Here is a 22,887-nt window from a genome sequence, read left to right on the forward strand (position 1 = left end):
CCTGCCCATTGCCCCTTCAGCCCGCCGACTGAATGCCGCCTGCTGACCACCCTTCTACTTGTCATCTACCCCGTCGAATGATGTTCCCCGCGGTCTCCATGTCGGTGAGCCATTGGGTGCTATCAGATGGTTGGTAACCGTGCCATTTGCCAAAGCTGTCGCGGTCCGAGATCTCAGGTCAGCAAACTGCCGTTCAGTTGAAGGTTAAAATGCCATGCGATCAACACGTGGGCAGCATCTTATCATGTCCGGCAAGAGATCATCAATGGGAAGCCATGAGCAGATGGGACGTCTGCCGTGCCGCATATGCTGCTTCCACCACCCTCCGAGGAGTTGACACAATGGACAATGGGTCTGCATCGCATAACGAGATGTCGAAGAGCTGTGGTTTGGCGAGTCTCGTCTCGCCCCAACACAGATGTCACTTCCCCCGGTGCAACCAGAGTGTTGGAAAAATCTCCAACGCATTAGCATTATCTGCAACGTCAAGCAAGTGGTTGAGGAGGATGCGAATTGCGAGTGCTTTAGTCGAAGCTCAGCACTTCATTAGCAGTTGAGACTGGCGACGTCGTGTGAGGGTTTGCAGATGCAACACTCGGCATCCGAGCGATGCATTATACTTCCAGTTCGGAAAGCACGGCACTGAATCCAAGAACTCGGAAAGGAAGTTCTGTTTGCGAGCATGACCATGACCATGGCTTCAGGGGGTGGAATATGTTATCCCCAATTGAGGTGTTGGGGCAGTATAAGACGATACGTTATATGTTCGTGCGCATTCCTGACACTGGCCCCGTTGTCGTTCGCCGCTCGTTGTATACATGGTCGTGGCTGGGCTGACTCGTTGATGGATGTCAAGCAATGAGGATTCCCGGCACTGAGACTTACGAGTCGGGAAGCGTGGCCCTTGATGTACGCACTTATCGTGTTGTCAGTGCAATATAGATGATGGGCGAATCCGAAACCGCCAAGAACAGCTTCTTACTCCTGCGTGGCGTAGAGCTTCCAGTATTTTGGAAATGAGCGGGTGGCTATTGAGCTGCGTCTCGGGTGGTTGCATCGGGTCTTTCGTGGTGGAGGTCGAAACAGGCTTGACGTGCATTGGGCTGTGGAGCAAGCAGCAAAAAGGGCGAGAGGGGTTTGGCCTGATTCCGCCTGATGGCCGAAGGTTTGCCATACGTCGCCGCTAGGTGTCACCATCCACAGTATAACGACTCAGGCGAGACTCAGGTTTGGGTTTGGCCGAGATCATCACTAGTCGCCATCCACGCACGCCGGCGCCGCTACCTGCAGTTCGGGATGATTTGCAGGTCAGCCTCTCGGAGCAGCCCCTGCACGCCTTTGAGGGCGATCCCACAGATCCGGGGGCGATGGGCCGAGTGCTGCGCCAAGGGCTGCTGTGACACGGTGAGGGTGGATGGGGTTGGACTGTCGCGACAGAGCTTGTCGCCGATGCGCAATCGCCGTCTGATCAGTGGCTGCTCTGACGAATGTTTCAGCGGGACGGCAGCACTGGCAGTGAAGCAGCTCCGCAAGGCGCAAGAGCGGTCAGGAGGGAGCAGAGGTGATGAGGTGTCTGCCTGTCTCTGGCCGAGGGGCCGCCTGGCGCGGAAGCACCTACTCACAGATGAACGAGCGAATGGTGATATCGGAGGATTTCTTGCACAGCTCACGGTGTACAAAAGGAGGGCGCTGGTGAGGTGGAATGAAAGGTTTAGACCAATTGTGCAACGGCGGCGTTAGGATCAAGGCGCAATGCGGGAGCAGCCTACTCTGCTAGCGCCAACGCTTCGTGTACGGATTATTCGTCGTCGTCCAGCTCGTTTGTCTGTCTGTGTCTGGCGGGCATCAGACCGGTTCTCTGCCTGCAGTTCTGTTCTTCGCTTCTCGTTGCCTTGTTCGCCCTTACGACGCCTGCTATTACTGACTGACTGCTACCGACTGCTTCCCTGCCGTGCGTGCGCTGGCCCGAAGCAGGGTCTGCTTGATGAGCTGTCCCTATCATCAGCAGCAGCCTGCCTACCATTCCGCCTTGCTGCTTCACCACCTCCACCGCATTCCACACACCTTCTCCGCCGCCGCCCTTGCGTCCCGCCGCGCCCACACACATAGCACCCCCGCCCGCTGAATGCCACGCCCAGCGTCTCCTTCGATGCCCTCCGCCGGCGCGCTGCACTCCAACCCTCGCCCTCTGGCCAGCCCAGGCGGTGATTCTGCTTCACATTCGACTTGAGAGATTACACTTTCTGCCGCGAGAGGGATCAGCCCTGCTCACGAGCCTCCTTTGCACGCACCCGGCTGCTTGTCAACGAGCATCTCGCCTCTCCCTGGCAGCAGGTGCCTGGCCCTGATTGAAAGCCTCCGCGCTCCGTTCGCTTGCCTGCCAGCGCCAGCCAGCCTGACTGCTTGTCTGTACAGTTTATACAGCACATGCACCACCGCACTACAGTCCCGCCAGCAACAGCGTACAGTCGCCCGTCGCACCCTCCTCAGCCCCAGTCTGCGCTGGCCTCTGCTCTGTTCGTTCGTCCTCTGCCCGCCGCCTGGCTGCCTTGTGTCATGCTGACAGGCCTCAAGTACTCCTCCTCTGGTCCCACCGCCCGCGCCGTCATCGCCTCCTCATTCGCAGCCTACTTGTAGACTAACCCTCTGCCGCCGATTTACACGACTTCGACCTATACAGTAATCTTCCTTCGAATACATACCTCTTTGTATAATGTCTCATGGTGCAACGACCACCGCTCAAAAGATGGCTTTTACCAATACTGTACGTGATGATATATCGATGCGCAATGTTGGCAATGTAGACGGCGAGGCTGACCAGTGTGGATAGTCACGATCGTTTAATCCCATGTCCTCCACCAACGTCTCCGACAACAAGACCATGAACGGGTCTCTAAGCACCACTTTCGCGGGCAAGAGCAACGCATGGGGTTCTAGCAGTATCTGGAGCGGTGGAATAACAAGCGCGTTGACACCGACGACCAGTGCACGGGAAAACTCCATGTCTCGTGACATGGCGTCCCTACCTCCTTCGACTGTTCCAGAGGAGATCGAAGGCAAGACTGGCTCTGGTTCTCTCGTCGACTCATCAGTCTCCGAAGGTACTTCATGGGCTACGAAGCGCAATGGTATCCCTGGACGTGGCATGTCAAACAATCGCTACGTGGAGAACACGCTCCCACAGCAGAGAAGCATCAGCAATGCTGGACTTCAACATAATCTCTTAGACTCCAATCACAGCCTCTCAACCTTCACCACACGACCACCTACCATCAACTTGAACGCTTCCTCTTCAACACAACCACGACACAACACGAGCTCGGCATTTTCCGGCAGTCTATCTGGACGTTCCAGCGAACAGCCGCCTTTTAACGTTTACACGAAGTTTGACCGACCCAGCGACCCTATGCAGAGGAAACCCGACTCCGCAATTGGCTCGTGGGCAGATTCTGCCACCACACCTTCTCCTAGTGATGAGCGACGGCCCCAATTCCCTTTCCAACTCAGCCGCACAGCTAGCATGCCGACTTCGCGAGATGGCAGTCTTCCGCCGTCTCGACATACTGATGAAATGCCCATGTTCACGCGACCAGACTATTCGCGACCATCGCATCAACCAACACCGAACAGCTCACGTGCACCTTCAATCTCGTCTTCGAGGAACGGCTACTATCTCAACGGCAATGCCGATCAGATGGCATCGCAGTTTGGACAACTTGCTCTCAACGGCGACAGTCGACCAAACACTTCTTACAGGCCAGCTTCGTTCAAGAATGGCTATTCTGGATCGATAGCATCATCGACAGGCCGGTCAAATATGCCGACGCCTCAACTTTCGATTGATCGGTCTGATGAGGTGGAGGAAAGCGATCGCGCGAACATGAATTATCTAGGACTTGACGACTTCCCCCCAACGCAGCCTTCCAATACTTACTCTGGGTACTCTGGCCCATCTTTCGCCGAACGTTACTTACAATCAGGCAACACTTATGAGTTCAGACCAGGTCAGCCTTACATGGGCAGCAATGGTCGTCCATACGAAGGCTCAGGCAATCCGAAAACATCCGAATGGCAAAATTATGCGAATGGACCGCTTGCCATGAATCGGCGTTCACCGGGTGTGCCAGACCAGCAAGCATACCTTGACCCCCAATTCCAGCAACTCATGGCTGCCCAATTGCGTGGCCCGTACGCGGCAATGTACAATCCATATGCGATCCCGAACGCAATACCATTTAATGGCGCGTCACCATACATGAGTCTGGTGCCGATGGGCGTTCACGGCGTGGACCTTGCGCAAGCTGCTCGAGATGCACCTGTTGGAGACGGTGTGCAGAGCGCGTTGATGTACGAATTCAAGTCGCAAACGAAGCAAAAGCGCTATGAGTTGAGAGACATCTACGACCACATCGCCGAATTTAGTGGGGATCAGCATGGCTCGCGGTTCATCCAAACCAAACTCGAAACCGCCAACTCGGATGAAAAGGAGCGAGTGTTTCGAGAAATCGAACCAAACGCCATCCCGTTGATGACCGATGTTTTCGGCAACTATGTCATTCAGAAATTCTTTGAGCATGGCGACCAGACTCACAAGAAGATCCTCGCGAACAAAATGAGAGGGCAGGTGCTCTCGCTGAGTCTGCAGATGTACGGCTGTCGAGTTGTGCAGAAAGCGCTTGATCATGTCCTCGTTGACCAGCAAGCATTGTTGATTGGTGAGCTTGAGGGACACGTATTGAAGTGTGTCAAGGACCAAAACGGCAACCATGTCATCCAGAAGGCGATCGAGCGCTGCCCATCGACCAACATTGGCTTCATCATTGCTGCTTTCCAGGGTCAGGTGCAGTCTCTCAGCATTCACCCGTACGGCTGTCGCGTCATTCAACGCTGCCTGGAGAAATGCGATCTCCCATCAAAGGCAATGATCATGTCTGAGTTGATGGAAGGCTTGCAGACTATGATCTCAGATCAATTCGGCAACTACGTCGTCCAGCATATCGTTTCTCACGACGATGGCAAGCCAAAGCGCCGAGTGTTGGGCATCGTTGGCCGTGGGCTTGAAGGTTACAGCAAGCACAAGTTTGCCAGCAACGTCGTGGAAAAGTGTTTGGAGAAGGCCGACAACGACTGGCGTCGAGAAGTCCTCATCACGCTCAGACAAGCTAACCAACGAAGGACGGAAGGCGAAGGTGTGCTCATCGGTTTGATCAAGGACAACTTTGGCAACTATGTGATTCGTAAGTGCTTGATCATGCCGATGATCTGCTAGTCAAATGCTAACGCGTGATGCAGAAAAACTTCTCGACACTCTTGCCCCCGACGACTACTTCTTCTTCGTGGATTTACTTCAGCCCGCCATGGTGCAGACAAAACGCAATGGATGCGGCAAACAGGTTCTCTCGATTGACAAGAAGATGCATCGCTTCGATTCTTACCGTACCGGCGGCGCTCCAATTGGCACAACCCCTTTCAACCGCAACGGCTTTCAGCTGCAGATGCCGACACCGCCGTTCGCGAGCAATTACACTTCTGCTGCGACCACGCCGCCTCCACTCACGGCCGACACCCAAAGCTTGCAGAGCTCTGGTATCCCTAGCGTCAATGGCGATACCGTCGAGGGAGCGACGCTCATGAGCAGGAAAGGCAGTGAGCCATCACCGGACACTGCCATTCAGCGGTGACTAACCGCCGGCGTACATGGATGATACACTTCAACGGCGCACGATCAAGAATACAGCGGCATACATGAGACGAGACAGGCTTGCATAGCGATATTTGGACTGAAGAGCGGATGGACTTCACCACCGCACGCATGCCATTGATCCGGCGTACACAAGAGGCCATGTCAACTGATAACAACAATAACGGAACTACAGGGAAAGCATACGGATACAATATTATCATTCTCGGCTTTGTGTTAACCGCAAATGGGATCTTTCAAGGGAAGAAGGGAAGGGGGGTTTGCAATCTGCTTCAACTTGTATGAATTTCACGACCCCTATGATTACAAAAGAATTTTGCTTTAAGGAGTTTGTGGTTGGATGGATGGGGTAGTACAGGGAATGGGAATGGGGTCGGGGCTTTTTATCATGCAAGGTGTCTTTTGGTTGGGAGATCTCGGGAATGTGTATGAGAATGGGTGTTTTTTAATGGTTTGGAATGAGACCGGGAAACATGGGAATATGGGATATGGGTATACGGGAGTATGGATATGGGTACGGGGTATATGAGCATGAAAGGATAATGATACCCAATAGCTGTTTTTGAGAAAGACTTTGTATGTATGGTATGGTATGCTGATGTATGTTGTTATGAGGAAATCTAAATGGGATTTGAATGCGCTTTGATATAACAGTGTCCATGTCAGCCACAGTTTCGGCATGTGGCTCTTTGCTGCAATGTGTTGAGGAGAGTCAGACTTCCGTGAGGCTTGAGGTCACGCTCTGCTCGAGGACGATCTCGCCCTACGAATTCTTCTTCGACCTTCTTTGTAGGACTACTCGCCATGACTTTCCTGTTGAGCCATCATCGGACAAGTTGTTCGGGCAGGCCGCTTGTGTCGAGGGTTATGTCGGCGGGGATTATTTTGTATGGGTTGGTGGGGAGCAGGGGGCGTTTCTGTGAGGTGGTTAGTGTTGGCGTGGTGAGATGGGGTGTGAGGGTTCCGGCGGGCGTGGTTTGACATGTTCTTTGTGGATGTTGAGGGTTGGAAAGTCAAGGTTGTTGTTGAGGGTGAGGGAATGTCGAGGAAGCAGATGATCCAAGTGAGCGTAGAGGAATAGGAAAGAGAAGATGGAACCTTGGAACGAAGAGGAAGGTGTAGACACATGGTCGTTCGAATTGGTCCTTCCACCATCCTTGCCACTTCTCGGTGTACGGCGAGGACCTTAGAATAGTCCAACGGTCCTCTGTGAGTGCGTGATGAACTGCACGACTCGAGTCTCGCCTTCTCAGTTTGCCTGATGACGCTGCAGGCGCGATGTCGTGAGGCATAGCAAGCCCATTAAAGCGCCTGCAATCGACTCCGAGTCCGGACCACGCAGGAAGACGGTCTTGGTTCGCAGGAAGTAGTGTTCATTGGGTTGTTGGTACACGACCTCTGCGTGGAAGACGTTCTTGTCACCAACAGTAGTGACGATGAACTCCTCGCGGCCGACCAGCTCATAGTGCCCGGGGTTGAGCTTGCCGTCGAGAGGGTACAGCACCTTTACGTTGTCTAGGTATGGACTTGTCGGCGTCTCATGAGAATTTCGACGAGTCATTGGGCCAATACTTACCAAGAATCTGCTCCCGCATGCCACCAATGCCTGCCATCTCTTCCGCCTTCTTGCACTCGGCTTTGGCAGTCTCTCTCTTCTCCACGCTGGCTAGGTGATCTTTGACAAGAGCTGTGATTTGGTCGCCCAGGGTGGACAGTTCGTGCGGGGGTTGAGAGGCCATCTTGCCTCCTCTACTCTGCTGTCTTCTGGGGCCATTAGGCTCGACATGATGACTCAGTGGGAGAAAAACTTACCAGAGTGTGATAGCCGCCGTTCTGTGAACACCGTCTGTTGTTAGATGAAGAGGCAGCAGTTTCGAATTTCAAGAACAAACGGCGAAGCAAGCAAACGTGCACAGACCTTAAATTAAGCGAGCTGCATGTGAAAGTGAGACTTGGCACGAGAAGATGGGGGACTGCAGCAAATGCCAGTGGCAAAGGTTCTGGATTCGCCTACCAAGAGAATGCTGCTGCAATTGCCCCGCCAGATCGCATGTCAGAGACCAGAGGTTCGTGCATCCTACCTCTTGTAATGCCAAGCGCCATTCGGCCCAGCAACAGTATACTGGTTTGACGGATTATCCATGTAACCCCAATTGCCCGACAAGATCTTCTCGGTGTAGTGCAGAAGCGCTTCGAGTGCCTTTCTGGTCGACGAAGCTGTTGGGCCTTTGATAAACACTTCCTTTCGGATGGTGTCATTGCCCGGCGGAAGGTTCAAGGCACCGCCCTGAGGTTGGAGAACAGCAGCTTGGATGGCGTTGCCTGTGCCACAAGTGGTGACAAAGAAGTCCGTGATCTGGACGTATGGGGGTGGCAGTTCTGCAGCGCTTATGGCGAGAATGGGATAGAGTACCGTTGAGTTGGCTGCGAGAGTAATGTCAGATTTGTGACATGAATGATGGTCGCTCTGAGACGTACCTATGATCTGTGCGCGCAGCCCGGCTATGTCTTGGGGGGAGTCAGCTTGTTGCAATGCGTTGACAATCTGCTGCTTGGCAGCATTGAGGGAGGCACTAAATCGATCGAAGGTGTCCGCGAGGACCTGGCCTGCGTCGCGGACACGTACCGCCGAAGGGTCTGCATGCCCACGTCCTAGTCCTCGTCCCCGGTCATACATTGTGCGTTCTGGGTGGCACCGATCTGATCACTGACTTGTAGTTGGGAAGTGAAGTCGGCTATGAAAAATATATTGAGAGTGGCATTGTTGCAAGTTCGTTTGCTGCCATCTTCGAGAATGTGGTGAGGAAGAACATTCCACAGAGGACGAGAGCTTGAATCGCAAGCGTCCTTCTGGAAATCACTGAACTGGTCCTGAACGGAGGTTCGAACCATGTAATTGCATACGATCAAAGCGCCACTTGCCATAGCAGGTGCTGCCAGTTTCTACCTTCTGTTTCTGCTCAAAGAGAAATGTAAGAACTGGCGTCTCTCCGCGTCTGGAAAAGACCAAGCCCACGATCAGACCTGGAGTTGCCTAGACAGCCTCTGAGTGATGGAGATGGATCTCTCACTTTGAACGAGACTCCCATGGTAAAGACAAAAGAAATCCACGGGTTCCGGCATGTACGGACGGTTTCGAAAAATAGCGGTCGGGCCGAATGGTGAAGTGAATCTGCTCCCATTTCAAGTAGAGAAAGAATTTGTGGCATGCCCGGATGATTTCGGCCTCGCCTTCACGGCCTTGTGACACAGCGAGCATGCTTGATAGTGCGATGATATGTAAAAGTTGTGGAAAAGAAGAAGAGGTGAGGTCCCGTCGGACGGGTGGAAAGCACGGATGACCGCCGGCTACGCTTCATGCACATTGAATGCTTGGCTCTCAAAGGTCCTCGGGACGACAGCTACAGCTTCTTCTAGCCACCTGCACACTTTCTTGTTTTCCGGAATTCATTCTTCTCGCCCTTCCTCTCCCTCTTCCTCCTCAAGCTGGTGCCTCGCGATCATCCGGCACCTAGCTCTGCGACCACGCCGCAATCATGTCCGAACAAGTCGAGACGCTCAAGGCCACCGTAGCCAAGCTGGAGCAGAAGATTGAGGACCTCGAAGCGCGGTTACAGGGCAAATCTTCGTCGGATAGCAGCGACAGCATGCGCATGATCCTGATCGGTCCACCTGGTGCTGGTAAGTGCGTTGATGGAGTCACGCGATCCCAATGCGCCGAGAGCGAGGACCGAATGGCTGACCACCCACCTCTTATCCAGGCAAGGGAACACAGGCCCCGAAGATCAAGGAAAAGTATGGCTGCTGTCATTTGGCCACCGGCGACATGCTGCGCGCTCAAGTCGCCGCGAAGACCGAGCTCGGAAAGCAGGCCAAGAAGATCATGGATGAGGGCAAGCTTGTGTCGGACGAGATCATGATTGGCATGATCAAGAGCGAGCTGGATACCAACAAGGAGTGCCAGCACGGGTATGTCGGACAACTGGCGCAGGCCAATGGCTAGAGACAATACGGATGCAATGGGCATAGGCTAACATTGGGCACAGCTTCATCCTTGATGGCTTCCCACGAACTGTCCCACAAGCCGAGAAGCTGGACGAGATGCTCGACGCCAAGCGACAGCAACTTAAACACGCCATCGAGCTTCAAATCGACGACAGCCTTCTCGTGGCTCGTATCACCGGCCGTCTGGTCCACCCCGCGTCTGGCCGCTCATACCACAAGGTTTTCAACCCACCTAAGAAGGCGATGACCGACGATGTGACTGGCGAGCCATTGATCCAGCGATCAGACGACAACGAGGAGGCTCTCAAGAAGCGACTAGGAACATACCACGCACAGACCGCCCCTGTCACCGACTACTACCGCAAGACTGGTATCTGGCGGAAGGTGGACGCCAGCAAGGAGCCAGGTGATGTCTGGAAGAGCCTCCTCACGATCTTCAATGAGAGCGACAAGGGCTCGAGCGGAGGTCTGTTGGGCAAGCTGGGACTCAAGTCCTAGGAGGCTCTTGCTCTTATCACGTGTCTGTGATTCCTGTTGGACCTCGCGGAGTTTGAGCTGCATGGGTTTGGATGGGGACGACAGATTACGTCTCTGCTTTAGCTGCCCTACGGCGCCGGCGGCTGGGGTGAGTAGTGTGCATAAAAGCCGTGACATGTAGCATACGGGCTGTCTTGTACTAGTGGTCCTAATATGAAGAGATTCAAGCCTAGAAACCCCTATCTAGATTTGGCGATTTGCTCTCAAGAGCGTGCCTTCCCCAAAGAATCCGTGCTAACGATCCAGGTGGAAAGGGCGAAAAAGAAGGCGCTCACCCAGAAGGACATCACGACAACCGCACTGGCCGACACTCCTACCTGACTGCCGCTACACCAAGACCAATGTCCACACCAAAGACAAAGAGGAAGAAGCACTACGGCATCGACCTGAATAGATACCTGGGCGTCGAATTTCCAACAGAGCGAATACAAACAACGGTAAGCACTGAAAATGCCCCAGCCGTGACTGCCTCTTTCGACAGGCTGATTGTGAATACACAGCACGAGCGACAGCGTTCACGAAAGCGCAGCAGCTTCGGCTTCCGAGATTCGCTGGTGAGTGAATGAATGCGTCGCGTGTTCACAGCCGCCTAATGCCTTGCAACAGTCCATCATGGCGAACATGACAGTTAAACCCTCCAGCAGCCTCCATCGCTGGAACAGCAAATCCACCACTGCACAGACCACCACGATGATGCCGTTTGTCGACCGCACCAACACGCAGCGCACCCAGCGCTCCACCACCACTGCTGCCACGGCAACTTCGTCCTTCCTCCCTGAGCTCAACAGCACGCCACCGATGCCGACCTTTCAGAAGCCAGATATGGCTACGCCGACTCCGGTGCGCAAGGTCAAGGACGGCGGTGATGATGAGAACGCTACTCCAACTCGCGGTATGGTGATCTACTTTTAACTGACAGCAGCAGTACTAACATATGCTTCTCCTCGCAGGCGGCTACATCCCACGCCGACCACTCGACTGTGTAGAGCTCTCCACCATCTCTAACCCAGTCGGCCTCATCAAGGACACCACCGCTAACACCTCTCCCATGCAACAGCCCTCCACCACCAACACCCGCGCACCGATGTCCCTCCGTTTCAAGTCCAAAGCCGCCGCCACCACGGCGCTCAAGGACCGCATCGGCGATACGCCACCCCTCCCAGCGGCCTGGACCCACCGCCACGATAAAGCCCTCTGCGTCCTCGACGCTCGTCTGTACAGCACCGAAGCCATGGTCATCAAGATGAAGCGCACGTACCCGGAGCTCCAAGGTGTCCTCATGGCCTCGATGTTCGAGAAGCGACTCCGCCAGCTAGATCAGGACATCGAGGTCAGCTATTGGCGAGAGGCGATCGAAGCGATGGATCAGGAGAGGGAGGTCCGCCCGCCGGGTTTGCCTGCGGGAATCCAGTCTGCGTTGAGTACCAACACGGTGAATCTGGCTGGAGGAGCGTCGGAGACGATGTCGTCGCGTGTAAGCACCCTCTCTTCCTTTGCGGAAGTTGATTTTTGATTGCTGATTTCTCCCTTAGACCCCTCAATAGGACGGAGGAAGTTCGCCGTCAATGTCGACGATGGCGCGTTCTCAGTCTACCGGGAACCTCGATGATGCTGCTACCTTGAACGGACGCGCGAGCACCGCGACTTCGAGACCGACTGTGGTTACGAGCGGGTTCTTGACCGGCTATAGATCGCATATTCCGTGAAGCGCATCTTCTTGTAAGTTCGGATCGAGGGACATAAGCGGCAGGGGATGAGATGGAAAGGCAGTCCATTGTCGTGGAGAATCACGAAGAAGATTTCGAGGGCGCAAGGTAGCATGTCTACCGTTGGGCGTTGAGGCCCACGCACTCTTGGTCTTTAGGTAGACTTCAGAGAATCGTAAATCATTGCACATCAATCGTTGCATTTCATTCACATGGCTTCCCTTCCTCTGCTATCGGCCTTGCTCTGCTATCGGAATGTCGCGGCAGCAACGTTATAAAGGCTCTCGAGGAAATCTCTACCATCTTTCGACTTCACTCGAAAACCATGAAGACACAACCATTGCTACGGCCAAGCTCATGTTCACGGAGAAGAGCTGGCAACTAGCATACCGCTTTCTCTACTGAAACCCCGCCGCAGTCGCCTTCTCCCGATACTCCTCAAACGTCTTCGCCGCCCCGCCCTGACTATTATTCCTCGCCCTCGCCTCAAACTCACTCTCATCAGGATTCTCCGCCCTCTTCCTCTCCTCCCACGCCTCCTCCTCTGCGGCAATCATCCCATGGAACCGACTCTGCTGACCCCGCGGGAAATACACCGCGCCGGCCTTCCTGCTCGCGACGTCCTCGCTGATGAGGACGTATTTGATGCCGGAGCCGGGCGTTTCGTACATGGCGTCGGCGAGGAGGCGTTCCATGACGGTGCGGAGGCCGCGGGCGCCGGTGCCCATTTTGGAGGCTGTGCGGGCGATGGCGTGCAGGGCGGGCGTGGTGAAGCGGAGGTCGATGCTGGAGAGGGAGAAGAGTTGTTGGTATTGCTTTAGGAGGCTGTTGCGGGGTTCGGTGAGGACTTTGACGAGGGCGTCGATGTCGAGGGAGGAGAGGGCGCAGGAGAGGGGGATGCGGCCGACGAGTTCGGGGATGAGGCCGTATTTTTGGAGGTCTTGGGGTTCGACCAGGTCGAGGGTGTTGTACATTCGTTTTGGTGGGGGTCTGGATGGGTCGGGTGTTGGTGAAGGTGGGGCGTAGTAGGGGAGGTGTTTTTCGAAGAGATCGTCTTCGCCTTCGAGGATTGTTTCGTGTTGTTGGCCGCTGGAGTCTGAGCCTGGCGCTGCGCGGACGGTTGCGCCGAAGCCGATGCTGCCTTTGCTTATTCGGTCGAGGATCATTTTGTGTAGACCGTTGAACGCGCCTGCGCAGATGAAGAGGATGTTGTCCGTCTTGACGTTGTAGACCTCGCCTTTCTGAGCACCTGAAGACGGTTGACCCATGTTACCGCCTGAGAGGGGGCTGTTCGTTGGGTAGCCTGCGTTTTGTCCCCGATTACGATCTGTGCCAGCACCACTGCCTCGCTCTTGTTTGGCTTGGATCTGTAACGTCGTTCCTTCGATGATTTTCAACAGAGCTTGTTGTACGCCCTCGCCGCTGACGTCCTTCCCGTGCGAGACCTTGGCTGTAGCAATCTTGTCTATCTCATCCAGACAGATGATACCACGCTCGGCTCGTGTCACATCATAGTTTGCTGCTGCCAGCAACCGCTGCACACATACTTCAGCATCCTCGCCAATGTATCCAGCCTGAGTGAAGGGTGTGCAGTCGGACATGCTGAATGGTACCTCAAGCACTCTAGCCAATGTCCTTGCCATCAACGTCTTTCCAACTCCTGACGGACCCAGTAATAACACATTGCTCTTTTCTATCGTCAAAGGACTAGGATCATGCAAGGGTGATGAAGGCGGCCCTGGACCATTCGGCTCCCAAGTTCTTTGCTGCTGTTGGCCTGAACTGGGCGGTCCAAGATTGATAGTTTGTTGCTGGCCAGGAAATTCATCTTCACCATGCCAATCTCTCGTCAGCGAAGGCACAGCAATCCCTCTCTTGAGCTCTCCTTCCCTACCTTCTACAGGATGCCGAGGGTGTTGTGACATCCGCCTTCGCTCCTCCTGCGCCAGCAACTCCTCCTCCTCTTCATCTCGTCTCTGCAGCTCTTGTATCCGCTGGTAGTGGTTGTAGACTGCCGTTGCAAGGGTCTTCTTAGCACGCTCCTGGCCGACGACGAATTGGTCGAGGTGCTGCTTGAGGATCGAGGGGGTTATGCGTGGCGCTCCAATGTTGGATGCATCTCGTAATGGACCTTCGGTTGGCTGCCCGGGCTCATATATGCCGGTATACGGCTGATTATTGAAGTCTGATCGGGAGTAGGCGCCTGAATCGGATCGATGTGCAGATGCGCTGAAGTGCCGTCGTACGATGGCTGATATGCCCAGGTATGTCAGCCTGGCTTGGGGTGTGAACGACGATGCTGTCAATGGAGCCATGGTTGGCGGCGCTCTACCAACTTGCTGCCCATGGATTCAATGTTGCAAAGCAGGGAAAGGACGTTTCGAATGTAAGCTTTACAGCCACGTGACAGAGTGATGAAGTGAATGATTCGGACAGCTCATGCTTCTAACCACGCCATACCTCCAGTCGATCCCCGCGCTCGTTGACCATAGCTCCACCGCCAACTCCGCCCCTAGCGGCATCCAGCAGGTTGTGATATTGAATCGCGCCGAAACGAGAATGCTGCTGCGGATGGCGACAGACACAGGACACGCCCTCCTCAACGGGCCACCATCACCATCACGACTGCCTTTTCAACCAACATTCGCCTCACCGGAAATGGGTTTTCAGAGCGTAGCAATGGTTGAGGTGTGGTCTGATTGGTGGGATGCGCGATGACGCCCGCGCTCCCCAGCAGTTTTGGCTGAGCTCTCCCCAAGTTCCATGAGCCCTGCAGCGAGCCGACGTCCATGGATTCATTGAGAGCAGGCACGCACCCCGCCAACTAACCTCCCTCTCTTAGGTGGTAAATATTAAGTACATGATCGAGGTTTCTCCTTCGACTGCTTCCTCACTTTTCTCCCATTGTGGCTCTACTTTTCCACTGACCCTTCCTTGAATCAACCATCTCGACCAGCCAGATCCGTCCACCATGGACAAACTCAACGAGGCCTCCGCCGACAGCGTCATGGCCAAGCCTGCCAGCGACCAGGTCCGCAATGATGGCACTGGTGAGTAAAGCCGAACGAACTGCTCTCATCAACAGCTGACAATCTTCTAGGCGTCGTCGCCCTCGACCCATGGCTCGAGCCATACTCAGCAGCCCTTCGATCCCGTTTCAGCAAAGCCCAGAACTGGCTCAAGACCATTGACAAGACAGAAGGCGGCATAGAGAAGTTCTCTCGCGGCTATGAGAAGTTCGGCTTCAATGTCTCGCCGGACAACACCATCGTCTACCGCGAATGGGCGCCGTTCGCTCTGCGTGCCTACCTCATCGGCGACTTCAATGGCTGGAACAGAGACAGTCACGAGATGCACCGCGATCCTTACGGCGTGTGGGAAATCAGTCTGCCGCCGAACAATGGCCAGCCTGCAATTCCCCACGACAGCAAGGTCAAGATTAGCTTGGTGGTGCCCAACGATCAGGCAAGACAAGAGAGGATACCAGCCTGGATAAAGCGTGTGACACAAGATCTTTCCGTTTCGCCCGTCTATGACGCGCGATTCTGGAATCCTCCACACAAATACCAGTTCAAGAACCAACGTCCGCCGAAGCCGCAGAGCGCCAGAATCTATGAAGCTCATGTCGGCATCTCAAGCCCAGAGCCAAAGGTTGCCACGTACAAAGAGTTCACCCAAAACACGCTGCCTCGCATTCGAGACCTTGGCTACAATACCATTCAACTCATGGCCATCATGGAGCACGCCTACTACGCTTCCTTCGGATACCAGATCAACTCCTTCTTCGCCGCATCATCACGCTACGGCTTCCCAGACGACTTGAAAGAGCTGATTGACACCGCACACGGCATGGGTATTACCGTGCTATTGGACGTTGTACACTCACACGCCAGCAAGAACGTCTTGGACGGGCTGAACATGTTCGACAACAGTGACCACCTCTACTTCCACGAAGGAGCACGCGGACGGCACGAGCTGTGGGACAGTCGGCTCTTCAACTACGGGCACCACGAAGTTCTGCGCTTCCTGTTGTCCAATCTTCGATTCTGGATGGAAGAGTACGAATTCGATGGCTTCCGTTTCGACGGCGTCACGAGCATGCTGTACACGCATCACGGAATCGGCACTGGCTTTTCTGGAGGCTACCACGAGTACTTTGGGCCAAGCGTCGACGAAGATGGAGTCGTGTACCTGATGCTCGCTAACGAAATGCTGCACAACCTCTACCCCAGTTCTATCACCATTGCGGAAGACGTCAGTGGCATGCCGGCGCTGTGCATCAAGCTCAGCCTGGGCGGAATAGGATTCGACTACAGGCTGGCGATGGCAGTGCCAGATCTGTACATTAAGTGGCTGAAAGAGAAGCAGGACATCGACTGGGATATGGGTGCCCTCTGCTTCACTTTGACCAACAGACGTCATGGCGAGAAGACGATTGCATACGCAGAGAGTCATGACCAAGCCTTGGTCGGTGACAAGACGCTTCTGTTCTGGCTCTGTGACGCTGAGATGTACACCAACATGTCGACGCTCTCCGAATTCACACCCGTGATCGAGCGGGGTATGGCTTTGCACAAGATGATTCGACTCATTACGCACAGCCTTGGTGGTGAAGCGTACCTCAATTTCGAAGGCAATGAGTTTGGCCATCCAGAATGGTTGGACTTCCCGCGCGAGGGCAACAACAACAGCTTCCACTATGCTCGCCGACAGTTCAACCTTGTGGAAGACAACCTCCTACGATACCGGTTCCTGAACGAGTTCGACAAGGGCATGCAGTGGACGGAAGAGAAGTATGGCTGGCTGCACTCACCTCAAGCATACATCAGCTTGAAGCATGAGGGCGACAAGGTGATTGTGTTCGAGCGGGCTGGTCTGTTGTGGATCTTCAATTTCCACCCTTCGACCTCGTTCACAGACTACCGGGTTGGTGTCGAGGCAGCTGGTACCTACAGAGTTGTACTCAACACCGATGATTCGGCGTTTGGCGGTCTTGGACGGATACAGAATGAGACGCGTTTCTTCACGACCGACTTCGCGTGGAACGACCGCAAGAACTTCTTGCAAGTGTACATTCCAACGAGGACCGCGATGGTAAGTTTTCGATCTCCTGCGCATATGAATGGATGCTGACTGTGCAATAGGTACTCGCCCTCGAGGAGACTCTCGATCCCAACTGGAAGAGCCAAGTATCGCTGGGCTATTAGCATTAGTCCCGTGATGATCGCGTGAGGGCCTATCTCTCGGCATTTGTGTTTGATTGCGCGAAACCCGCATTGGCATGATCAGATATGAGCAGAAAGCAGGCTTGCGCCATCGGCGAAGCCTGGATGTAAAACAGTATAGATTCGATGGCAAAGGCCATACAGAAAAGTAATGGAGCATACCATGCCGCAGGAATTTCGCGACGTAGGTATGGTTTTGTTGCCTTAAACATCTCCTCGCCCCAAATGTCGATAGTACAGACGGCCTATTTGCTATCTCGATTCGTCAGGCCTCGCCGAAGAGGGGCAGGTTATCGCGAGGCCCCGCTGCTGGCCGTGATAAATGTTTTACGTTTGACAGGATGCATGACCAAGCAATCCTTACTCCGCAAGGTCCTGAAAGGCGCATCTACTTCAGTTCGCGTCGAAGAGTAGGCATTTGCGAAATACCGTGCGAAGGGCGAGGGGTTGTAGATCGCGCGTAGACAGGCAGTATACGGCAACAAAGTGAGGGACCGCTGCATGCGCCGTCTTCCGACCCTGCCCTTCACTCACTCGGCAAACCCAGGCCAACCCAATACAGCATGCAGTGCCGACACCTACAATAGCTCCAGGTTTCCCACCTCTCGAAAGGCGTCGACTCTACATGCCGCCGTGACGACGTATAAAACTCGTCCCCTCCCCGTAATACGACCGCTCTCCACTCCTCTCACTCCCTTCTTCACTCTGAGCAAAAATGGCGTCGTTCATGAGGACTGCTGCACGACTGCAGCCAGCTCTCCGCTCGTCATTCCGCCAGACTTCCATACCCGCCGCACGACGAGCAATGGCTACTCAGAGCCCACCACGCAGTGCCAGCGCCGCCGCGGCTGCGAAGCCACACCTCGCGGACTCTGTCGAGCAACCATACTTCCCGGACGAGCCGACGGGCCCAATCATTAGAACAGAGATCCCGGGTCCCAAGTCGAAAGAGGCGATTGCAGAGCTCGACAAGGTGTTTGACACGAGGTCGCTGAACATGATGGCCAACTACCAGAACTCATTCGGCAACTACATTGCGGACTTGGACGGCAACGTTCTGCTCGACGTCTACGCTCAGATTGCTTCGATCCCGGTCGGATACAGCAACCCAAGCCTGCTTCTTGCCGCTACGAGCCCAGACATGGCTTCTGCTATAATCAACAGGCCAGCGTTGGGTAACTTCCCTCAACACGACTGGGCTCAGATCCTTGAGACTGGTATCCTCCGCGTCGCTCCAAAGGGCTGCGACCAGGTCTTCACTGCTCAAGCTGGCTCAGATGCCAACGAGCTTGCGTACAAGGCTGCGTTCATGTGGAAGCGTCGCCAGCAGCGTGGTGGTGCTGACATTGAGTTCACTGCTGAGGAGATTGAGTCGTCGATGAACAACCAATCTCCTGGCTCTCCAAACATGTCTATCCTCTCCTTCAAGACTGCTTTCCACGGCCGTCTCTTCGGATCTCTCTCGACGACCCGCTCTAAGCCAATCCACAAGCTTGACATCCCTGCCTTTGACTGGCCACAAGCTTCCTTCCCAGCTCTCAAGTACCCACTTGAGCAGCACGTCGAGGAGAACGCCCGCGAGGAGGCTCGTTGCCTCGCAGAGGTCGAGAAGCTTCTCACCACCTACCACAACCCACCTGCCGCAGTCATTGTCGAGCCAATCCAGTCTGAGGGTGGTGACAACCACGCCAGCCCAGCTTTCTTCAAAGGCCTCAGAGAAGTCACCAGAAAGCACGACGTGCTCTTGATCGTCGATGAGGTTCAGACTGGTGTTGGTGCCACTGGCAAGTTCTGGGCACACGAGCACTGGAACCTGCAAGACCCACCGGACATGGTTACCTTCTCCAAGAAGGCTCAGACTGCTGGTTACTACTTTGGCAACCCAGAGCTTAGGCCCAACAAGCCATACCGTCAATTCAACGTGAGTCAACTATAACATCTTCTAGATGAAAGCAAATGCTAACGATATAACGAGACCTGGATGGGTGACCCAGCCCGCGCCCTCCTCTTCCGCGCCATCATCAACGAAATCGCACGCCTCAACCTCGTCCACAACACCGCCGAGACTGGCGACTACCTCTACGCCGGCCTCGAGAGCCTCGCCCAGAAGTACCCCGGCGAGATCGAGAACCTCCGTGGCAAGGGCCAGGGAACCTTCATCGCCTGGGACTCACCCCGCCGCGACGAAATCCTCAAGAAGGGCAAGGGCGTCGGCATCAACATTGGTGGCTCTGGCGCCAGTGCGGTCCGATTGAGGCCCATGCTCATCTTCCAGAAGCGTCATGCGGATATCTTCCTCGAGGCGATGGAGAAGATTTTGAAGTCGTGATGGAAAGGAGAAGCTTCTTGAATGAGTTTTGAGATACCTCTACTGATGATGATGATGAAAATAAGTCTGCATTTGTGTGCTTTGGTGGAGCGATTCGACAGTTTCCTTTGACGCGCGGTATGAGGCGCGGAGGTTATATGTATGCTTGCATGGCGTTGATGGGAGGCGGTTTGGCTTTCGATGCAACAGATGATCACGTCTAATCAAATCGATCACTTTCAAATCATCATGTTCTTCCACTCTGCTCTTCTTACCTTACAAACTGGTCAGTGGCATTGTAATAGGATCCTTCGATGAGTTGTTCAATCGTCATCGGTGGCCTTTGCTAAGCTTTTCCAAGACGTGAAGAGTTGGCGCGCCGAGGATTAAGCATTTTGGGGGCAATCTTGCAATGCCATCTATCTACTACCCTCTCTGTACCTTTCTTCTTATCTTGCAAGCGCGAGAAAGAGACACACGAGAGAGAGCACTAACTCCTAGCCATATCTTTCCAGATTCATCTCTAACCAAGCCAATATCAACAACACTATTCGACTCCCCGTACGAGACTCGTTTAGTACTTGGAAACGGCATGTGTTCCGACAGCTTTGGGAGAGCCGGCACGATAACGTGCAAGATACCAATGAGGCAAGCGCGGCAGCAGTAAACAAGGAACACATGTGAGCACTGTTGAACGAAAACCACCGCGTCTCCCATGCGCGTGTCCTCCATCTCTCCCTCCCTCTCATTTTACCTTTGCCGTCATCCCTGTCAAACCGCTGCATCTCCGTGACTCGACGTCCGTCCCCGCCATTCAAGCAAGCAAGCTATGGTCGGCAAACGAGCCATCACCTTCGACGATCAACGCAAAGAAGAGAGGAACCGACGACCGTGGAGCAGCGGCGGTGCAGGGCGCTCAGATCTCGAAAGCGGGAATTATCAGGACGCGAATGGACACAGCGGACAGAATGGCAACGCGCGTCCCAGGCCGGACGTCTGGCGGTTCAAAGATGCAGCGAAGACGGCGCTGGAGGACAAGAGGCGGGAAGAGCTGAAGAAGACGTTACTGGAGGGCGTAGATCGGGAGCAATTGGAGAAGTTCCGCAAGTCGGAGGAGGAGCTGAAGGAGATTACGAATAAGGGTGTCAGGAGGTTTTATGAGGCGCAGAATCAGCGGTTGAATGATTGGTTGGAGGTGGATGCGATTGTCATGGCGATTGCGGACGATGTGCTCGAGAGCATGCAGCCTGATCCGGATAATGATGGGGATCATGAGAGGGGTGGGGGGATCCAAGCCGTGGCGGGGAATATTGGAGAACTGCTACCGGAGGATGAGAAGGCGAGACGAGCGAAGGAAGAGAAGAGGGCGAAGTGGGCCATCAACGTCAACGTGATCGCGAACGTCATCCTCCTCATCGGCAAAATCGTCGCGGCGTTCAGCACGGGCTCGCTCTCCCTCATCGCCTCCCTCGTCGACTCCGCCCTCGACCTCCTCTGCACGCTCATCGTCTGGACGACGAACAAACTCGTCCAATGGCGCCTCTCCGCCCTGCAGAAACGCTTCCCCGTCGGCCGGCGCCGCCTCGAACCCCTGGGGATCCTGGTCTTCAGCATCATCATGGTCATATCCTTCCTGCAGATCCTGCAGGAGTCCGTCGAGAAGCTCATGCCGTTGGAGGGCACGGCGGAGAAGTTGCCGGCGGTGGCGATTGGGGCCCTCGCGGCGACGGTGGGCGTGAAAGGGATTATTTGGTTTGGGTGTATCCCGATCAAGACGACGCAAGTGCAGGCGCTCGCGCAGGACTGCAAGACGGATGTCATTTTCAATACGTTGAGTCTGTTGTTTCCGTTGATCGGGTACTATGTCGATGCGTGGTGGTTGGATCCTGTGGGCGCTGGGTTGTTGTCGTTGTTCATCATCTATGACTGGTCAGTTTATTCCCAGGCGTCGAAGTATGACTCTGGCAATGCTAACAATGGTGGGATATACAGGGGCGAGACGTGCTTCGAGAACGTCACCCGTCTCTCCGGCCAAGCCGCCGACGACGCCCTCACGAAGAAACTAATGTACCTCGCCTACCGCTTCAGCCCGGTGGTCGAAGGTTTCAAAAGCGTCACAGCGTACCACGCAGGCGATGGAATCTGGGTCGAGTACGATGTTCTCCTACCCGCTGATACGAAGCTCTATCGATCGCACGATATAGCCGAGACGCTGCAGTACTGCGCGGAGGGCTTGAAGGTAAGTCATGTTGTATATTGAGGAGTGTGTGTGAGCTGTCATGGACGAGACTGATGGTTGTGTGTGTTTTACAGGAAGTCGACCGCGCCTTCGTCACGACAGACTACGATATTAGTGGGCCTACAGGACACGCTTCGGATGCTGAGGTTGCATAGTCGGCATGGCACATGTACAGAAGAAAGCATTGCCCATAGAGACCTCCTAGAGGAGTTGGTTGCATTGGGATTGAATTTGCATAGCGCTGTGAAAGGGAAATGGATGCATGAAGGCTTGTATAGGTGTTATTATTGCTACGAGAGATGGTAGATGAACCTAGAAAGGTACGTGGATACCAAGATTCACATGATATTGTAACAGGGGTCTTCCGCATGACGTAATTCTCGTACTTGTATTCGTATTGGTCCATCAGCAATGCCTTTGATAGGCGATTGGTGCGGAGGAGTTGGTGCGATTCCTTCCACGTCGAGTGGTGGGCAGCTCGAACGCAAATCCGAGCATATGCCCGAAGAAAGAAGGATACCTACGGATCTGTCTGAAGGATCCATCCTGAGAAAGGTATCTGTTCTCAACTTTCTCCGTACTCATATGTCCCCATCACCTCCCCCATCACCTCCCCCTTCGCATCCCTCATCACTTCACCTCCCCACCCCCTCACCCCCCCTCCAAAATGGCAACCCTCCAAACCCTCTTCCCCCCACACCTCACCACCCCCCGCCTAACCCTCCAACTCTACAACCGCTCCCCAGCCCACTACACGACCCTCCTCTCCGCCATGAACAGCCCCACCGCCCACACCCACATGGGCGACTTCGGCGTGCGGACGCCCGCCGAATTCGACGCCTTTAACGCCCGCGCGCGCACCCTCGACGCGAGGTTCCAGGACGGCGTCGCGGACGACGATTTGTACTACCTCATTCGTCTCGGGGTGGGGAATGCGGAGGGGGAGTTAGTCGGCGGCGTGAGCCTCTCGCAACGCCGCGCGAGAGACTCGCAGGGAGGGGAGATTGTTTTGCCGCCGGATGTGGGCTGGTGTTTGCTTGAGGGATATATGGGACGGGGGTACGCGACCGAGGCGGCGGGGGAGTTGATGCGGTTCGCGAGGGAGGTTGTGGGGTGGAGGGAGATGGTGGCGTTTGCGAGCGAGAGGAATCCGGCGAGTAATCGGG

General features: G+C 54.7%; 9 protein-coding genes across 9 annotated transcripts; 6 read left to right on the top strand and 3 right to left on the bottom strand.

Annotated features, from left to right (window-relative positions):
• Positions 1-1,798: 1,798 nt before the first annotated feature.
• M409DRAFT_53354 (uncharacterized protein) lies at positions 1,799-2,107 on the bottom strand (the record flags this gene model as incomplete). The annotated part of the gene is made up of 1 exon (XM_033812345.1): positions 1,799-2,107. One exon carries the CDS (start codon positions 2,105-2,107, stop codon positions 1,799-1,801), a length of 309 nt encoding a protein of 102 aa, XP_033668909.1.
• A 606-nt stretch (positions 2,108-2,713) lies between these two features.
• M409DRAFT_53355 (uncharacterized protein) lies at positions 2,714-5,681 on the top strand (the record flags this gene model as incomplete). The annotated part of the gene is made up of 3 exons (XM_033812346.1): positions 2,714-2,764; positions 2,831-5,237; positions 5,293-5,681. 3 exons carry the CDS (start codon positions 2,714-2,716, stop codon positions 5,679-5,681), a joined length of 2,847 nt encoding a protein of 948 aa, XP_033668910.1.
• Positions 5,682-6,950: 1,269 nt separating this feature from the next.
• Positions 6,951-8,378, bottom strand: M409DRAFT_53356 (uncharacterized protein; the record flags this gene model as incomplete). The annotated part of the gene is made up of 4 exons (XM_033812347.1): positions 6,951-7,216; positions 7,278-7,479; positions 7,514-7,547; positions 7,783-8,378. The coding sequence occupies 4 exons, from the start codon at positions 8,376-8,378 to the stop codon at positions 6,951-6,953; spliced, it is 1,098 nt and encodes a 365-aa protein (XP_033668911.1).
• Positions 8,379-9,237: 859 nt separating this feature from the next.
• M409DRAFT_36465 (uncharacterized protein) lies at positions 9,238-10,204 on the top strand (the record flags this gene model as incomplete). The annotated part of the gene is made up of 3 exons (XM_033810560.1): positions 9,238-9,382; positions 9,463-9,670; positions 9,748-10,204. 3 exons carry the CDS (start codon positions 9,238-9,240, stop codon positions 10,202-10,204), a joined length of 810 nt encoding a protein of 269 aa, XP_033668912.1.
• A 2,143-nt stretch (positions 10,205-12,347) lies between these two features.
• On the bottom strand, positions 12,348-14,264 carry M409DRAFT_21470 (uncharacterized protein; the record flags this gene model as incomplete). The annotated part of the gene is made up of 1 exon (XM_033805871.1): positions 12,348-14,264. One exon carries the CDS (start codon positions 14,262-14,264, stop codon positions 12,348-12,350), a length of 1,917 nt encoding a protein of 638 aa, XP_033668913.1.
• Positions 14,265-14,920: 656 nt separating this feature from the next.
• Positions 14,921-17,156, top strand: M409DRAFT_21471 (glycoside hydrolase family 13 protein; the record flags this gene model as incomplete). Its single annotated transcript, XM_033805872.1, has 3 exons — positions 14,921-14,999; positions 15,050-17,043; positions 17,094-17,156. The coding sequence occupies 3 exons, from the start codon at positions 14,921-14,923 to the stop codon at positions 17,154-17,156; spliced, it is 2,136 nt and encodes a 711-aa protein (XP_033668914.1).
• Positions 17,157-17,979: 823 nt separating this feature from the next.
• M409DRAFT_65583 (uncharacterized protein) lies at positions 17,980-19,503 on the top strand (the record flags this gene model as incomplete). The annotated part of the gene is made up of 2 exons (XM_033816577.1): positions 17,980-19,095; positions 19,150-19,503. The coding sequence occupies 2 exons, from the start codon at positions 17,980-17,982 to the stop codon at positions 19,501-19,503; spliced, it is 1,470 nt and encodes a 489-aa protein (XP_033668915.1).
• An 808-nt stretch (positions 19,504-20,311) lies between these two features.
• On the top strand, positions 20,312-21,876 carry M409DRAFT_65584 (uncharacterized protein; the record flags this gene model as incomplete). Its single annotated transcript, XM_033816578.1, has 3 exons — positions 20,312-21,411; positions 21,475-21,721; positions 21,796-21,876. 3 exons carry the CDS (start codon positions 20,312-20,314, stop codon positions 21,874-21,876), a joined length of 1,428 nt encoding a protein of 475 aa, XP_033668916.1.
• A 512-nt stretch (positions 21,877-22,388) lies between these two features.
• M409DRAFT_21474 (uncharacterized protein) lies at positions 22,389-22,878 on the top strand (the record flags this gene model as incomplete). The annotated part of the gene is made up of 1 exon (XM_033805873.1): positions 22,389-22,878. A coding segment is annotated over one exon (490 nt), but the record flags the coding sequence as incomplete, so codon positions are not given.
• Between the last annotated feature and the right edge of the window lie 9 nt (positions 22,879-22,887).

The sequence above is a fragment of the Zasmidium cellare genome (assembly GCF_010093935.1).
Source record: "Zasmidium cellare ATCC 36951 unplaced genomic scaffold M409scaffold_13, whole genome shotgun sequence".
Taxonomy (NCBI): Eukaryota; Fungi; Ascomycota; class Dothideomycetes; order Mycosphaerellales; family Mycosphaerellaceae; genus Zasmidium; species Zasmidium cellare.